At 35.0% G+C, this 13,935-nt stretch overlaps 1 protein-coding gene across 8 annotated transcripts in view; it reads right to left on the reverse strand.

Moving 5' to 3' along the window:
- The window catches only part of slc35a3a (solute carrier family 35 member A3a), a 63,749-nt gene continuing 49,814 nt past the window's right edge, over nt 1-13,935 (reverse strand). For all 8 annotated transcript variants that reach the window (XM_043699705.2, XM_087990789.1, XM_043699700.2 and 5 more), the window contains 3 exons: nt 11,413-11,531; nt 6,834-6,967; nt 1-3,565 (listed from right to left, as the gene is read on the reverse strand). In XM_043699705.2, the coding sequence (XP_043555640.1) occupies nt 3,475-3,565; nt 6,834-6,967; nt 11,413-11,531 (344 nt within the window). In that variant the 3' untranslated portion in view covers nt 1-3,474. The remainder of the gene's footprint in view (nt 3,566-6,833; nt 6,968-11,412; nt 11,532-13,935) is intronic.

Here is a 13,935-nt window from a genome sequence, read left to right on the forward strand (position 1 = left end):
GAATATCAAAAAACTTTATTTATAAAATATGAATCTCAAGACCAGCATGTTTACAGCAAATAGTTAATTAAAATATCACAAATAAAAGATGCCAAACCCAATCTTTGCCATTGTTGAATAACCACATTTTACATATCATATTAAGGAATAGAAATTTAAAGTTTTAAATTTGATGCCCCCAGCAAGAATCCCCCTCCAAAAACTGTAATTTGTTACCTCTGCTGGCAACTCCTATTTTTGTTGGGATATTGCAACAGTAAAATGTACACCACTAACAAATTTACATTACCAAATAATTCTTGGAATGTAAGTGAACTATCATTATTATGGGACAATTTTATAAGGATGTAAAAATCAAAATTATACTTAATCCAAATGCAAAAGGAAGATTTCATTCAACACCACAACTAGTTAAACTATGCTGAAATATTTCACTGGAAATTGAATTATACTTCCGTTCTTGGTTACAAAAGTAATTGTACTTTCCTGTCAATGTGCATAATTGCAAATTTAATTTAATGTGAATCAGCTTCTCAGCCAACATGTAACATTTCTGACTATTTACATTACAGACTCCAACACATTTTCTCTGTTTAAATTGAAAGCTCACTAATAATTACCTATCCTGGATTTTTCAACAAAGATGATGCCTTTATGTAACACAATACAATTGCCATTATCACCTATGAACTGGGATCTTGAAAGTAGCTGCAACACCTTTCCAAAAAGAACTCTTCCATTCAGACCTCCCCTGTTGGCTCACTGAGCAGAAAGTTGCATGACAGAGCTGCATAACAGATCTTAGACAGGCCAGTGGATACCAGGCAGTAACAGGTCATAGCATCAAGAATCAAGGAGTGAAAATCTTTGAGGGATCCTGGTTCAAACTGCTATCCATTAACAACGGCTAAAAGCACATATTTTTCAACATCAGTAAAAGGCAAAATGAAGGACAGTTGAGGGCAGAGGTTCTGCTGCAACATCAACCTTCAGGTAACCAGCCAGTCACTATGAATTGTCACATGAACAATAGTCACTTTGTAAGATACCAGTAAGAATCCAGTAGCCATATAACTGTATTGGAAAGACCAATGCCTTCAGAGGAGAAAACTTGAATTTAAAAACAAACTCTTTTTCATTCACTTTCCTCTGATAAAACCCAAAATTATAAAACTAGTTTTGTACATAAATAGTAGACTTTAACAGAATTGTAATTTATCAGTATATTGGAATATATAACTGGAACAGGATTTAACTTAGGCATAACAAAATATTTATCACTGACAACTTGGAAAAATACCAATTTAATTAAAACCAGCACATATTGAAACATGTAAGCTTTATACCCAAGAAGCAATAATGAAACTCAAGATGCTTTCTAGTGCATCAACCACACCCTTCAGCAACAATTTTATAACAATTATGTAGGGAATAAGTGGACATGCCTCTATTACTACAATATGTGAATTAACAAATGATCTTTCACCCTAAAAATAACTACATTCTTGGTAAAGGATCAGCTCTAAAGAAAACATTTCATTGTGTTATGATCAGAACAAGAAATCTAATGTGGAAAGACCAGGAAAGGCTTAAACATATAGCATATAAATAACTTTTACCTTCAGACTTGCATGCAAGATTGTTGTCCATTTTCTTAAAATAATTTAAAGCTGCTCCTGCCACACTGCTTGTCTCCTAAGACCTTGCTCACAGAGAGGGTTCAAGTGAGGTAAGCATGGAGATGGAGCTTATAAAAACATTATTGTAAAATCCCTATAATTTCTGAACCATGAGGAATTGCACTTCCACGAGATCAGCTCTCCAGAATGGACCTGGATCTTCAATGGGAAAAGGAATGGCAAGAGAATGGGAGGCCACACTTGGAGGTCAGAGAATAGGGGCAAAACTGCAAATTGCAGGGTTGCGGAGTGGGGAGGGTGAGTAATAAGGAGAATCAGAGAACAGGAGCATCTTTAAGTAGGATCATTGTTGAAAAGGAGATACTGTTATTAGCTCGTTACATTTTTTACATATTTTAAATTTATTTTAAAAGTTACTTAATTTATCAGTATAAAATAATTCAAGTTAAAGGGTATAATATTTTAATAGGTGTTTTTCTGAGAAGGTAGGTCCTACTGATCTATTTACAATGTTACGATTGGTTTAATGTTTCACTTAAAAGTCATGATTTTCAGGAACACAACCATCACTATAAACAAGGACTTACTGTAATGATGCTATAAACCAAACAAGAAATTTGAGAGTTACCTTTTACAATTCTTGTGAGCCCTCTATTAAAGTATAACATTCACAAATCAAATAACAATCTTTAAACTCTGTTCAGATTATGCACAGAAAATTTAAGATAAAGTAAAATGATGAATAGAAGGAAAACAATGCAGTGTGGAAAATACAGTTTAAAGGATCAGCTATTTCTGTTACATCAAACATTAACTATATTGCCTGTTCGAGGTTTCTGTCAACATATTAATCAGATAGTACCAGTCATTTCACAGCAGATAATTTAAGGTATAGATTTAGGATAGGTTGTCTTTGAAAAATTGAGATCAAACTTTTCAGAAAGAGTATTAATTGCCAGAAATAGATTAACAACATTTGAGTCACATTCAGTCAGATGAACCACTCTTCATTGACGTTTTCACTATAAAGAATTCTGACAAATAACATTTTCCACAATGGTGAAATTGTTGCAGACTGTTTGATGCAATATTTATATCCATATTCACTGGCTTGTTGTGATAAGCAAATCAATTTTTAAACCACATAATTCTGGATTTTTTAACCATTTTGGGAATCAGATTCCACGGTTTGGTCCGGTCTAATGCATAAAAGTGTAAACAGCAGCACAGAAATAAAATGGCCACTTTGCTCTTTCAAAAAGACAAAGGAAAATTTGGCTTTCAGCAACACATGGCATTTTCATTTCTTTTGTTTTAAACAAAGCTGTAGTTTGCAGGTTTTGGACTAAAATATCATAATTTTATTGAAAAACAGATATAGAACATCCTTCACTTATTCACATACTTGAAAATGAACATGCTTCAACTTGTAAACTTGTTTTCAATTTGACTTAAAATATTTTGTCAGAAAACCAAAATCTATTTGTAAACCGTATCAATTTATGAACCCTGATCGTACATTGCATAGTCTATTTCTGTCACTGAGCTCAAGCACAATTGTTCCAACTACTGATCTGCCTATATTTGCTTTGTATTTGGCCGTTGATATTCAAAGGTTAAGAATGCCATCAGTCTATACATTCATCAAGATCCTATGAAATTACATATATCTTCCCACTTATACCCACTTAAAATTATAATGCAAGTTCCATAATAATTATGTAAGTTAAAGAACATTATTTTGGACAGTTAAGTGCCTCCAGGTGAGTATTTAGACTCCTTGATGAGTTTTACACCTGCACATGAATGAACTGCTGTGCTGATTGATACTGCATCACGCTTTGCTTGGATCGGAGATGTTCTTGGGTTCATATCCATATAGAAATGTTGCAGTTATCACCAGAATGGCTCCGAAGAAAAAGACACTGAAACAAAGAAACAGATTTATAGATGAAGTCTCTCCCTATACCAAAAGCATTGAATCACCACACAACACATCCTGTATGCAGCTTTAATGAAGGCGAACTACTCTGACATTTTACTTACCAACATCAGTTTAGAATTTTATATGGTGCTCTGCAAATGACGCGCTTATATCTGGCTGACTGGTATAGTAATGCATCTTTCTTGGTTAACCTTACTTTATTTACATATATGTATCTAAAAAGTAAATGCAGGAACATGAGAAGCCTATTAAACCCTAACTAACTTTCTACCATTTTAATCAATCCATTTTCTATTCAGAAGTACATATTTCTTGAAATTAGCCTTGAATTTGAGCAACTAAAATGCCACGCTCAAGCTCTTCATCCAAGACACCCAAAACAGGAAAATGGTGAGGTTTGGTAGAATATAGGGATTAGGTAACACTAAAATGAGTTTTTCAATGTTAGATGAAATATGAAAGTTTGTTGCACGGAAAAAGGCCATATGGTCCATTATATACAAAAGGCAAACCAAACTAAGCCCAGTACCCCATTCTCAAATCATATTTTATTTCCCCTTCAAATATTTGCTTATGCTGCAACAGTCCTCTGTTCAAAAAGGTTTGTTGTAATGTTTACTCATTCAATTTAGAATTTTGATTCTAGAACATAGAAAAATATAGCGCAGTACAGGCCCTTTGGCCCTCGAGGTTGCGCTGATCCAAGCCCACCTAACCTACACTAGCCCACTATCCTCCATATGCCTATCCAATGCCCGTTTAAATGCCCATAAAGAGGGAGAGTCCACCACTTCTACTGGCAGGGCATTCCATGAACTCACGACTCGCTGAGTAAAGAATCTACCCCTAACATCTGTCCTATACCTTCCACCCCTTAATTTAAAGCTATGCCCCCTCGTAATAGCTGACTCCATACGTGGAAAAAGATTCTCATGGTCAACCCTATCTAAACCCCTAATCATCTTGTACACCTCTATCAAGTCACCCTTAAACCTTCTTTTCTCCAATGAAAACAGCCCCAAGAGCCTCAGCTTTTCCTCATACGATCTTCCTACCATACCAGGCAACATCTTGGTAAACCTCCTCTGCACCCGTTCCAGGGCCTCCACATCCTTCCTATAGTATGGCGACCAAAAGTGCACACAATACTCCTGATGCGGCCGCACCAGAGTCTTATACAACTGCAACATGACCTCAGGGCTCCGGAACTCAATTCCTCTACCAATAAAAGCCAGTACGCCATATGCCTTCTTCACCGCACTATTTACCTGGGTGGCAACTTTCAGAGATCTGTGTACATGGACACCAAGATCCCTCTGCTCATCCACACTACCAAGTATCCGTCCATTAGCCCAGTACCCCGTCTTTTTGTTACTCTTATTCTTTCTCACTAACTCAAGAGGGAATAAGCCGTTCCTTGTCTATTATATTAATACTTTTTTTCACATAACTATTAAAACTTCATCACTTTGCTATTCATTAACTTTACTCAAGACATGAGAGTATACTTAAGGTAACTTTCTCCTAAAATATTTTTTTTCACATTTATCCATATTAAATTTCATCTGTCATGTATCTACCCACTGAATGGCCAGAACAAACAATACTATCTTTATGACTTGTGCTTTATGTCACTGAAAATATAACTCAATAACTTGGGGTTGAGTTTCTGCAAATTATACAAGTATAGTGCAGGCAAAATCAGCTGAAACAGCTCAAAAGATTGGGGAATTTTTGAATTGAGTTATACTCAAAATCATCAATGCCTTCTTTTCTGTGATCTTTTGTGCTGGTACATTTCAAATTCCTGCAATTGCTTTGGTTTGGGAGTTCTTCAAATTGTACATATTTTCTTAGGTCACAGGAATATTTTAAAAGCCCTTTCACATCAAAAATGTTAACCTGAGGGAATTATGAGGTGTTCACCAATTAAGTTTTTAAATGGTTGAATGTAGTTTTTTTATGTTCAATGATTTTGAATCAGATCGGAAGACAGACAACTTTAATTACAAACATATTTTGCTGAAAAACCTATTTTCAATATTATTAATAAAACTGTACAAGGTTATCATTCTTCAATACATCAGAATACTTTTAAAATGGAAAAGAAAAAATGAAGCCATATTCTATTAAGCTGACCAATTGTGTTGATTTATGAAATATTATTTGAAATATCACAAACATGAAAATTTTAGCATAAACTTGGAGAATAATCTAACAATCAGTCCAAACTATGAATCTTAATCTTTTCATCTGTTCTTACTGCAGTCAACTATATTTACCCACTACATCTGATTTATTTCCTATCTGAGCACTATATGACGGTTATGTAAAGTTAATATTTCTTTTGTTTGTTCCTTGCTCCTATATTTATTGTTTTCATGCTGAATTACATATGCTAAGAATCCAAAAGATCTAAACACTTGAGTGTGGATGTATTGCATTATATTATTTTAAATCTCTCAGATTTTGCTCAAGGCAACTTCTTTAGAATGCACATTTGGATCATCTAGGCCAAAACAAAAAGTTTAATAATAACATTATTAGTCTTCAATACACCATTGATCGAAATCATCTTTCCATTTGAAATATAACACTGCAAATATAACACTGCATTTACAATATGCATAAATATGATCAATATAAGGGTCCCATAGCTTTGAGAATTCAACTGGTCAAAATCAACATAGTTTAGGCAAGTAGAAGATTTTAGATATTCAAATATAACAGTCCATGGAAGTACCTGATCGCTATATCTTTCTTGAAACTTGGATCTGAATCAACTATAGAATATATAGGATAAAAGTCGCCTTTCCTGATTACAACTAAATCATTTTTATAAAATGTTCTAAATACAGATGTCCAGCCAGTTTTATTTTGATTTTGATCAAGATGAATCTGGTCTTTGTCTCATCCAACAATATAAGAATCCATAGAATAATAATGCCTTTAGAACAGACATAACTTTTACAACTAGATTTTAGTGACACAGTTTAGGGAAATGTGTGTGTAAACAATCCATTATACTTTAGAAACAATAGGTAGGGCTTATCAAAGTAATTGTTAAAGTTTACAAAAACGTTAACTTTAAAACTCGACAATATAAAAGAATTTCAAACATCTAATGCAGAACATTATCTTCAACTTTAAGTAGGTCATTAATATTTTATTTACAATGAAAATACAACAAAGTCAAGGGATGAAAATAACAAAGAAATCAGGAGTATAAATCATCCCTTGCTCCATACCTGGTGGGCACAAAGTCTTGCAGCCAGAAGTAAGAGATCAATGTTGAAAGAATGATAGATAATGATGTGGCAAAGCCTTTCAAGATGTTATCTGCATATTTGATGACTGCTGCTATTACTAGACCGCCAAGAGCCTAGTGAAAGAAAAAGTAGAATAAAAGAAATAATAGTACACGTAGAGTTTAGTAATCATTTTTAACCAAAACTAGGTAACAAAAGGTTATTGATACTCAATACAGACTGACAACACTATGAACGTCAAATAAACAAAAATCCACTAAAGCACAGGAACTTCACAATTATGACAAGTTTTCTTCCAGTTTTAAAATTTATTTTGTCAGAACGCATCTATGACTTGCAATCCAGACCAGTCTCAAGACCAGAGAACACAGTACTGTTACATATTGAGCCACTGATCATTTTCCATGGTTGGATTACACCACGCGGAGTTCAAAACACTTAAGTGGAGCAAATCGTGGCTGCCACTACATGTAATTAATGTTGTTATAGTAAGTTAGGAAACAAGCTTGTTTCTAGAGCAGTATATTTTATATTACAGCTAGCGATAAAATTTTTAATTTTTCAGGCATTTGTGGAAAATAATTAAGTAATTTCCATTGACCTGCACTGTCTTTTAATGTAGGATGAAAGTAATACCAAAGAGACTAGCCTGTATGTGACTCCAGTGCTACATTGGACTCTCGACTGCGAGGAGAAATGCTTAACGTGTCATTCAATTGTCTTGCTCCCTTTTTTAGGGCAATGGAGGATAGATAATAAACATTGGCTTTCCAAGAAGTTGTTCTCCATTCATAATTTCAGCTAAGTTTGCCAATCTGTTTGTTTTCTTAAGTTCGACTATTATAAAGGGAAGGTCAGTAATGAAGTAGCTGAAGCTAGCTGAGAAAAGATCATTTTGCTGTGGAACATCTGGGTTGATGTGATTTATCTCTACCAATCATTATCACCTTCCTTTGCACAAGGTATGATTCTAGATTCTGTCCCAATTGACTCCTTCGTGCCACACTTGGCCAAATGCTACCTTGAGGTGAAAAGCAGGCATTTCCACTTCAGTTGTGAGTCAATCAGATCTGGGGTTAAAGTGATCTTGGTAGAACAGAAACTCAGTCAATGAACAGGATAGTGCTCTTGAAAACACTTTTAGGCATCTGCCAGATAGTGTTCTATTCATGTGTATCAATGGTAATATCCAAGAAGCCTTGGATATTGGACATCAGACTTTAAAAAATTCATTCTTGAAGGCGAGAATCATTTTCAAATAGAAACCTTGCCACTCACCCCTGATTGCCCTTGAGAAGGTTGTGAACTGCCTCCATGACCCGTGACAGTCCATCTATGTAAGCACAGCAGTAAACAGGGGCTGCCTGAAAGGGAATTCTTCATTATAAATGCAGATGGTGCTGCAGGAGTAGGCTGCATCAAGTAAGTGAACTGGTGCCTTTGGATTGCTGATGATATCTGGGTAGGGAGGGCCTGAAGATTGGACATTGGTGATGTCAGGACAGTGACTGGTGGCATTTGTGTTGAGTACTTCGCTTGGTTTATTTTAAATTGAAGGGATGTTCAGGGTAAGTGTTCCCTGGTATCTTGGGTACTGGATGCCTCATGTCTTTAGCTCAAACTGATAAGCAGTGCACTTCCTGCTCAAAGTGTGCTTTCATCTGGCCATCATTTTGAGGTCTAAATAGACAACACAGCACTGAAGCCTCTACACAAAACTCACCAAGGAGTTTTGGACTCAGTAGATAAGGTAGAAACTGTATCCATTGGCCAGGAAACATGTAACTAATGGACACATGCTTAAGATCAAAACAAAGAGAATGAAAGGGGGCAATAATTTTGCTTTCAAACACAAAAGGATTGTTGGGATAAACAGAAACTAATAATTTTTAAGTGGGTTCATGTTAGGCTTCATATTTGAAGTATAAATGAATAGCTTCTACATTGAGTCACGCAAGATTGATGGACTAAAGCCTCATTCAGTGCTGCAAAATTCTATAGAATTAAATAGGAGAATATTAGTCATTACCACCTGCAGCAAGGGATGCTCTATCTTTCAGTATCACAGGAGACTATGTATGAATGGCTTATCATAGCAACATAATCAGATCACAGAATTTCGTGAGATAATATATTGGGTAAAAAGCATCAAGAGGCAACAAACAAACAGCTTTCAAACTCAACATTATAATATTTGTTTCAATAAAACAACTGACAGAAGTAACATAGAAAGTGGATAACTAAATTGAGAGCACGGACGGGAAAGATTAGAAATTGATAAGGAAGAACTTTGTCTGATCCTAATTATGTTTTTAAACACTGCTGTTAGCTGTTTTCCCTCAACTGTATGATGATTGATCCTATTAAGTGTATTTAAACTAAAATAGTAGCATACTAGGTGATGCAGACTGCATGATTTGTACATATTTTTAATACCATTTACTGTAAATTTTGAATTTTAAGTTTGTAACATGGGTTTTCTGTGCATCTGAAGTTAATGATTAACTTGTGAATATTTCTGTAGTCATGGTGATTTCATTTTACACAGTTTTATGAGGCCTGGTTGCAGAATTAATATGTTTTCTAAAATTAGTGGAGTTTTACAACTAAACAAGATAAACAAGGTACACTTGAGAAGGTTAGGAAAGTTTTTTAAAAATTTAATAGCTTATATTTTAGAGAGTTTTTCTTTCCAATTTTGAGTTTTGGAGCAGTCCTGCAAATTCCTTTGAAGAAGAGTCTTGTGGTCACCAGTACTCCTGGGAAGTGAAGGATATAGGGAAGCTAAATTATATTAAAGTGTTTCTGATCGTTCCAGACCAGAAGTGTTGGGATAAAAATCCTAAAGTTACTTAAAATTGCATATGTTTCAGCTCAGGTGTATAATCGATCCAGGTAGATGATATTAGATTACATTAGATTCCTACAGTGTGGAAACAGGCCATTTGGCCCAACAAGTCCACACCGACCCTCAGAAGAGTAACCCACCCAGGCCCATTTCCCTCTGACTAATGCACCTAACATTATGGGCTATTTAGCATGGTCAATTCACCTGACTTGCACATCTTTGGATTGTCGGAGGAAACCCACGCAGGCACGGGGAGAATGTGCAAACTCCACACAGACAGTTGCCAAAGGCTGGAATTGAACCTGGATCCCTGGCACTGTGATGCAGCAGTGCTAACCACTGAGCAACTGTGCCACCCAGTTCCAGTTCCAGTTCCAGTCCATAAATTAAAGTCACAAGTGAATTAAACTTTGGGTCCTATACAAAATGTGATTTTGGGTACTGTACCTTGGGTGCATTTTGGTTCTATACAAAAGCTTTTTTTTTGTTTCAATTTATAAAGGATTTATTTTAGAATTAATGGGATAATATATTTTACTGTATGTTTTTAAAATCTTTGAACATTTAAGTGGATAAATTTGATTTAATTTCATCATCCCTTTTGTTCATAAACTTCTGTTTTATTGTTAATGCAAAATCTTTGGTATTGTCGACTAATGCTTCAGACTGGAATCTGCTTTGTCCAGTTATAATATCAGCGAAGATCATAACTAATTTACAAATCCCTTTTCAGTTTCTGCCAGCCCCAGTTAATAAGTTGTTTATATTTTCTTTCTACTCCTTTAAAAGAGATTATTCTATTACAATCGCAGAACACCAGGTGGGTGAAAAAACATTTACATGACTTAAATTTCTCTCTAACTGGAACTGTTTAAAACTCTACTAAAAAAAAAGGATAGCTGCAATTATTTTTCCAATAAAACAAATCCAAAGCAGCTTTTGGAAGAAGCCTCAATTCGATGCTAGTTCCTGCATGTTTTTCCGATTTCAGATCTATCTCAGGGATTGGGAGATTTATTTTATAAATTTTAATTTAAGGATGGGTGGTTTGTGCCCAATTTTGTCATAAAACCTTGCAGTGGTGTGCTTCAGGACAAATCTCCCCTTAGATTTCAATATTTAACATCTTCATTACGTCATTGTTTGGGTGTACAGAACTTGAGTATTGCTGAAAAAAGACATATTTTGTCGAAGTTTCTCATTGTCCACTCATCAGGATAGTTCGCAAAAATACCAACATAAAGGGAAAACAACATTTATGTTTGTATGACAGGAGAAAACCAATTGGTTAGAAAGTGGGTTTACAGTGTGGCGCACCCACATAGATTGGAAGCTATATATTAGTACACAGGGCCCTGTCTCTTAAGATAGAAAGAACATATGTACAATGTACCTGTTTGAACTCAACAAAATAGATGACAATCACTATTTGGTTCATTCCTCAAAGAAATGCTTTGACTAGAGTCAACTTGGTCAATTCCAATTCAAACAAAATCTGGCAGTTAGCTGTCAGTCACTATCTAACTAGTGCATTCTCATGACAACGTCTCTACCAACCAGAATTCAACTAATTGTCTGTCTTCTTCTACAGCATGAATGTTGTTTTCCCTTTACTTTGGTATCCTTGCAAACTGTCCTGTTGAGTGCAGGATAAAAAACATCAAAAATATGTCATTTTCAACAATACCTGCATTAAGATTGAATTCAGACCTGTAGAATGACAACAATCCAAGTGAATTTGTTGTACCCCTGGAAGATTCCATGTTCTTTTACTCGTTGCCCATCATATACATATACACCCATGATTCCAAAAATACTTCCGAACAAACCTATAGGAGATAAGAAAATATCAACCCATTATGATATTCCTTTTTGCTATTTTATGCATCTAATATTTTAATTGAATTATATAAATAGGGAAATATAGATTCATCTTTCTTGTTTGTATTAATTCAGTGTTCAATCACAATCACAATATGTCTTGTATATGAATGGAACACTTGAAACATCAGTTACAGCTGAATGGCCACATTCAAAATCTTACTGAAAACATGAAACCTATGTATAGAAGACCACCTGACTCTGTAAAATCTTTAAATCATCCTTGACATTGAATACAAGGTAGGTACATTGCTTTCACGTCCTGAGGGTTTATAAAGGTAAAATCATAAATTACTTGTTCTAAACATGACAAGTGTATAAAAATGCTTACAGTCTTTGAGATTTAAATACCATCACAATCAAAATCGTTTCTTACTTGTTCTATTATCTAAGCAGAGATTGCAGAACCTGACAAGATGAAATGAGAGCAGAACGGTTGCATCTAATTTTATTGAAGCAAAATTTTAAAGTTCAAGCAAATTTTAATTCTATTTCTTTCTTTTGGAAGGCTCATCCATCTTAAAAATAAATATGATAAAACTGCTGTCAAATTTTATATTCCAAGCATGTATAATTGGTTGAGAGGAAAGATAAACACCTTTTTCTGTTTTTAGTGGATCAATTTGTATCAGACGCATCCAGAAATGTCTTAGACCTATTTGATGAATCATATTTTACATTGAATGTTTTGAACTTAATTCAAATATACACGTCAGATCATAGAATCTCTCTAGTGTGGAAGCAGGCTATTCAGCCCATTGAGTCCACGCTGACACTCCGAACAGCATCCCATCCAGCAATTATCTCTCCGCCTATAAATTCTGTGCCTGTGCACTTCCTTCCACTTCACCTGACAAAGGGGCAATACTCCGAAAGCTTGTGATTTCAAATAAACCTGTTGGACTATAACCTGGTGTTGTGTGACTTCTACGTTTATTCAAGTTGGAGTTACAGTACTAGAGTTCCCATGGTCATTTATATTGCTTTAATTCTTTTCCTTCTCAGACACATAAATTAGCATTACATTGTTCCCACAACTTCAAGTATGCCCACATAGGTCTTCTTCATTACTCTGCAAAGGGATACAATTATATTTCATTGATTAGTTTCATGCTATTGCAATCTTTTTTTTTATTCATATTTAATTGGCAACTGTGGCTCAGTTGTCTGCATTCAACCCAAGTCATAAGATCACATTCCATTTCAGGGTTTAAAAGTAGAAATCACAACTGATAGTCTAGTACAGGTCTGAGGGAGGTGCTAAACAGCTGTCTTTCAGTTGAGATAATAAATCAAGATCCCATCTATGCTGCCAGATGGACATAAAAGATCCAGGTCACTGTATCAAAGATGAGCAGGAGACAGTTTTTCCTAATCACCTGGTTAGCATTACTCCTCAATCAACATCAGAGTCCAGTGATGCGCTTTGTAAGTTCAAAGAACAACACCTTATCTTTTGACTTTGCATACTACTGTACAGCCTTCTGGACAAAACATTGAGTTCATTCCGTCACACATCTCTGTCTGTCTGTGTTTTTTAAAATCTTTTCCCATTATTGATTTCTTTTGGTGGGTTCAAATGGTTGTAGTCATTCATGCATTAATTCAGATAAAACTTTTGCATCTGTACTACACCCACTACCACTCCCTTTCATCATTACATCATTAAATATTTTATTTTTCTCTCTATCATAGAGCTTCCCACCTGTTGTTCTCCAACGTTAACACGCTGCCTTCCATGGTTGAAAACCTCCTCCACAATAGGTCTTCTCAACCGGACATATTAACACTCTTTCTTTCTCTCTAGAAATGCTGCTTGATCTACTATTTCTACCATTTATTGTTTTTATTTCAGATTCCCAGCATCTTTACTATTTCGTTTTGCTTTCATAAATTTGAACTCGATTGCAAAATGCAATGTTCTACAGCTAAACTGGCATATGTTTTGGGGTGTTGTCTGCAGGTAAATTCCTTTAACCATTACTAAACTTCAAAGTGACTTAATCTTGTATTTGGAACAATTATTTCTGGTGCAAAGACATGCACTGAAACCTCAGTCTATCCCAAATTCCGACCTAGAATTCTGTAGCCCTAGTGTTAGCTTTGATCTCTGCTGTTAGAATTAATTCTGTAACTTTTAAACCCACTGCCTGAGATATGAAGTTAATTTCCCTCTGGCCTATCTGTTTTGCCTTGACTAAACTAACAAGATTAACCATAATTTAGATATTATTATAGAATCATAGAATGATACAGCATAAAATGAGACTATGCTTGTCCTAATGCGATAGAGGATCTACACAATTAGCCACATGCATTTCCTCTTTCATATTAACCTTTTAAATTTTACAT

This window comes from Chiloscyllium plagiosum, unplaced genomic scaffold (assembly GCF_037043375.1).
Source record: "Chiloscyllium plagiosum isolate Xiang-an unplaced genomic scaffold, Cpla_swu_hap1 HiC_scaffold_9, whole genome shotgun sequence".
In the NCBI taxonomy this organism is placed as follows: Eukaryota; Metazoa; Chordata; class Chondrichthyes; order Orectolobiformes; family Hemiscylliidae; genus Chiloscyllium; species Chiloscyllium plagiosum.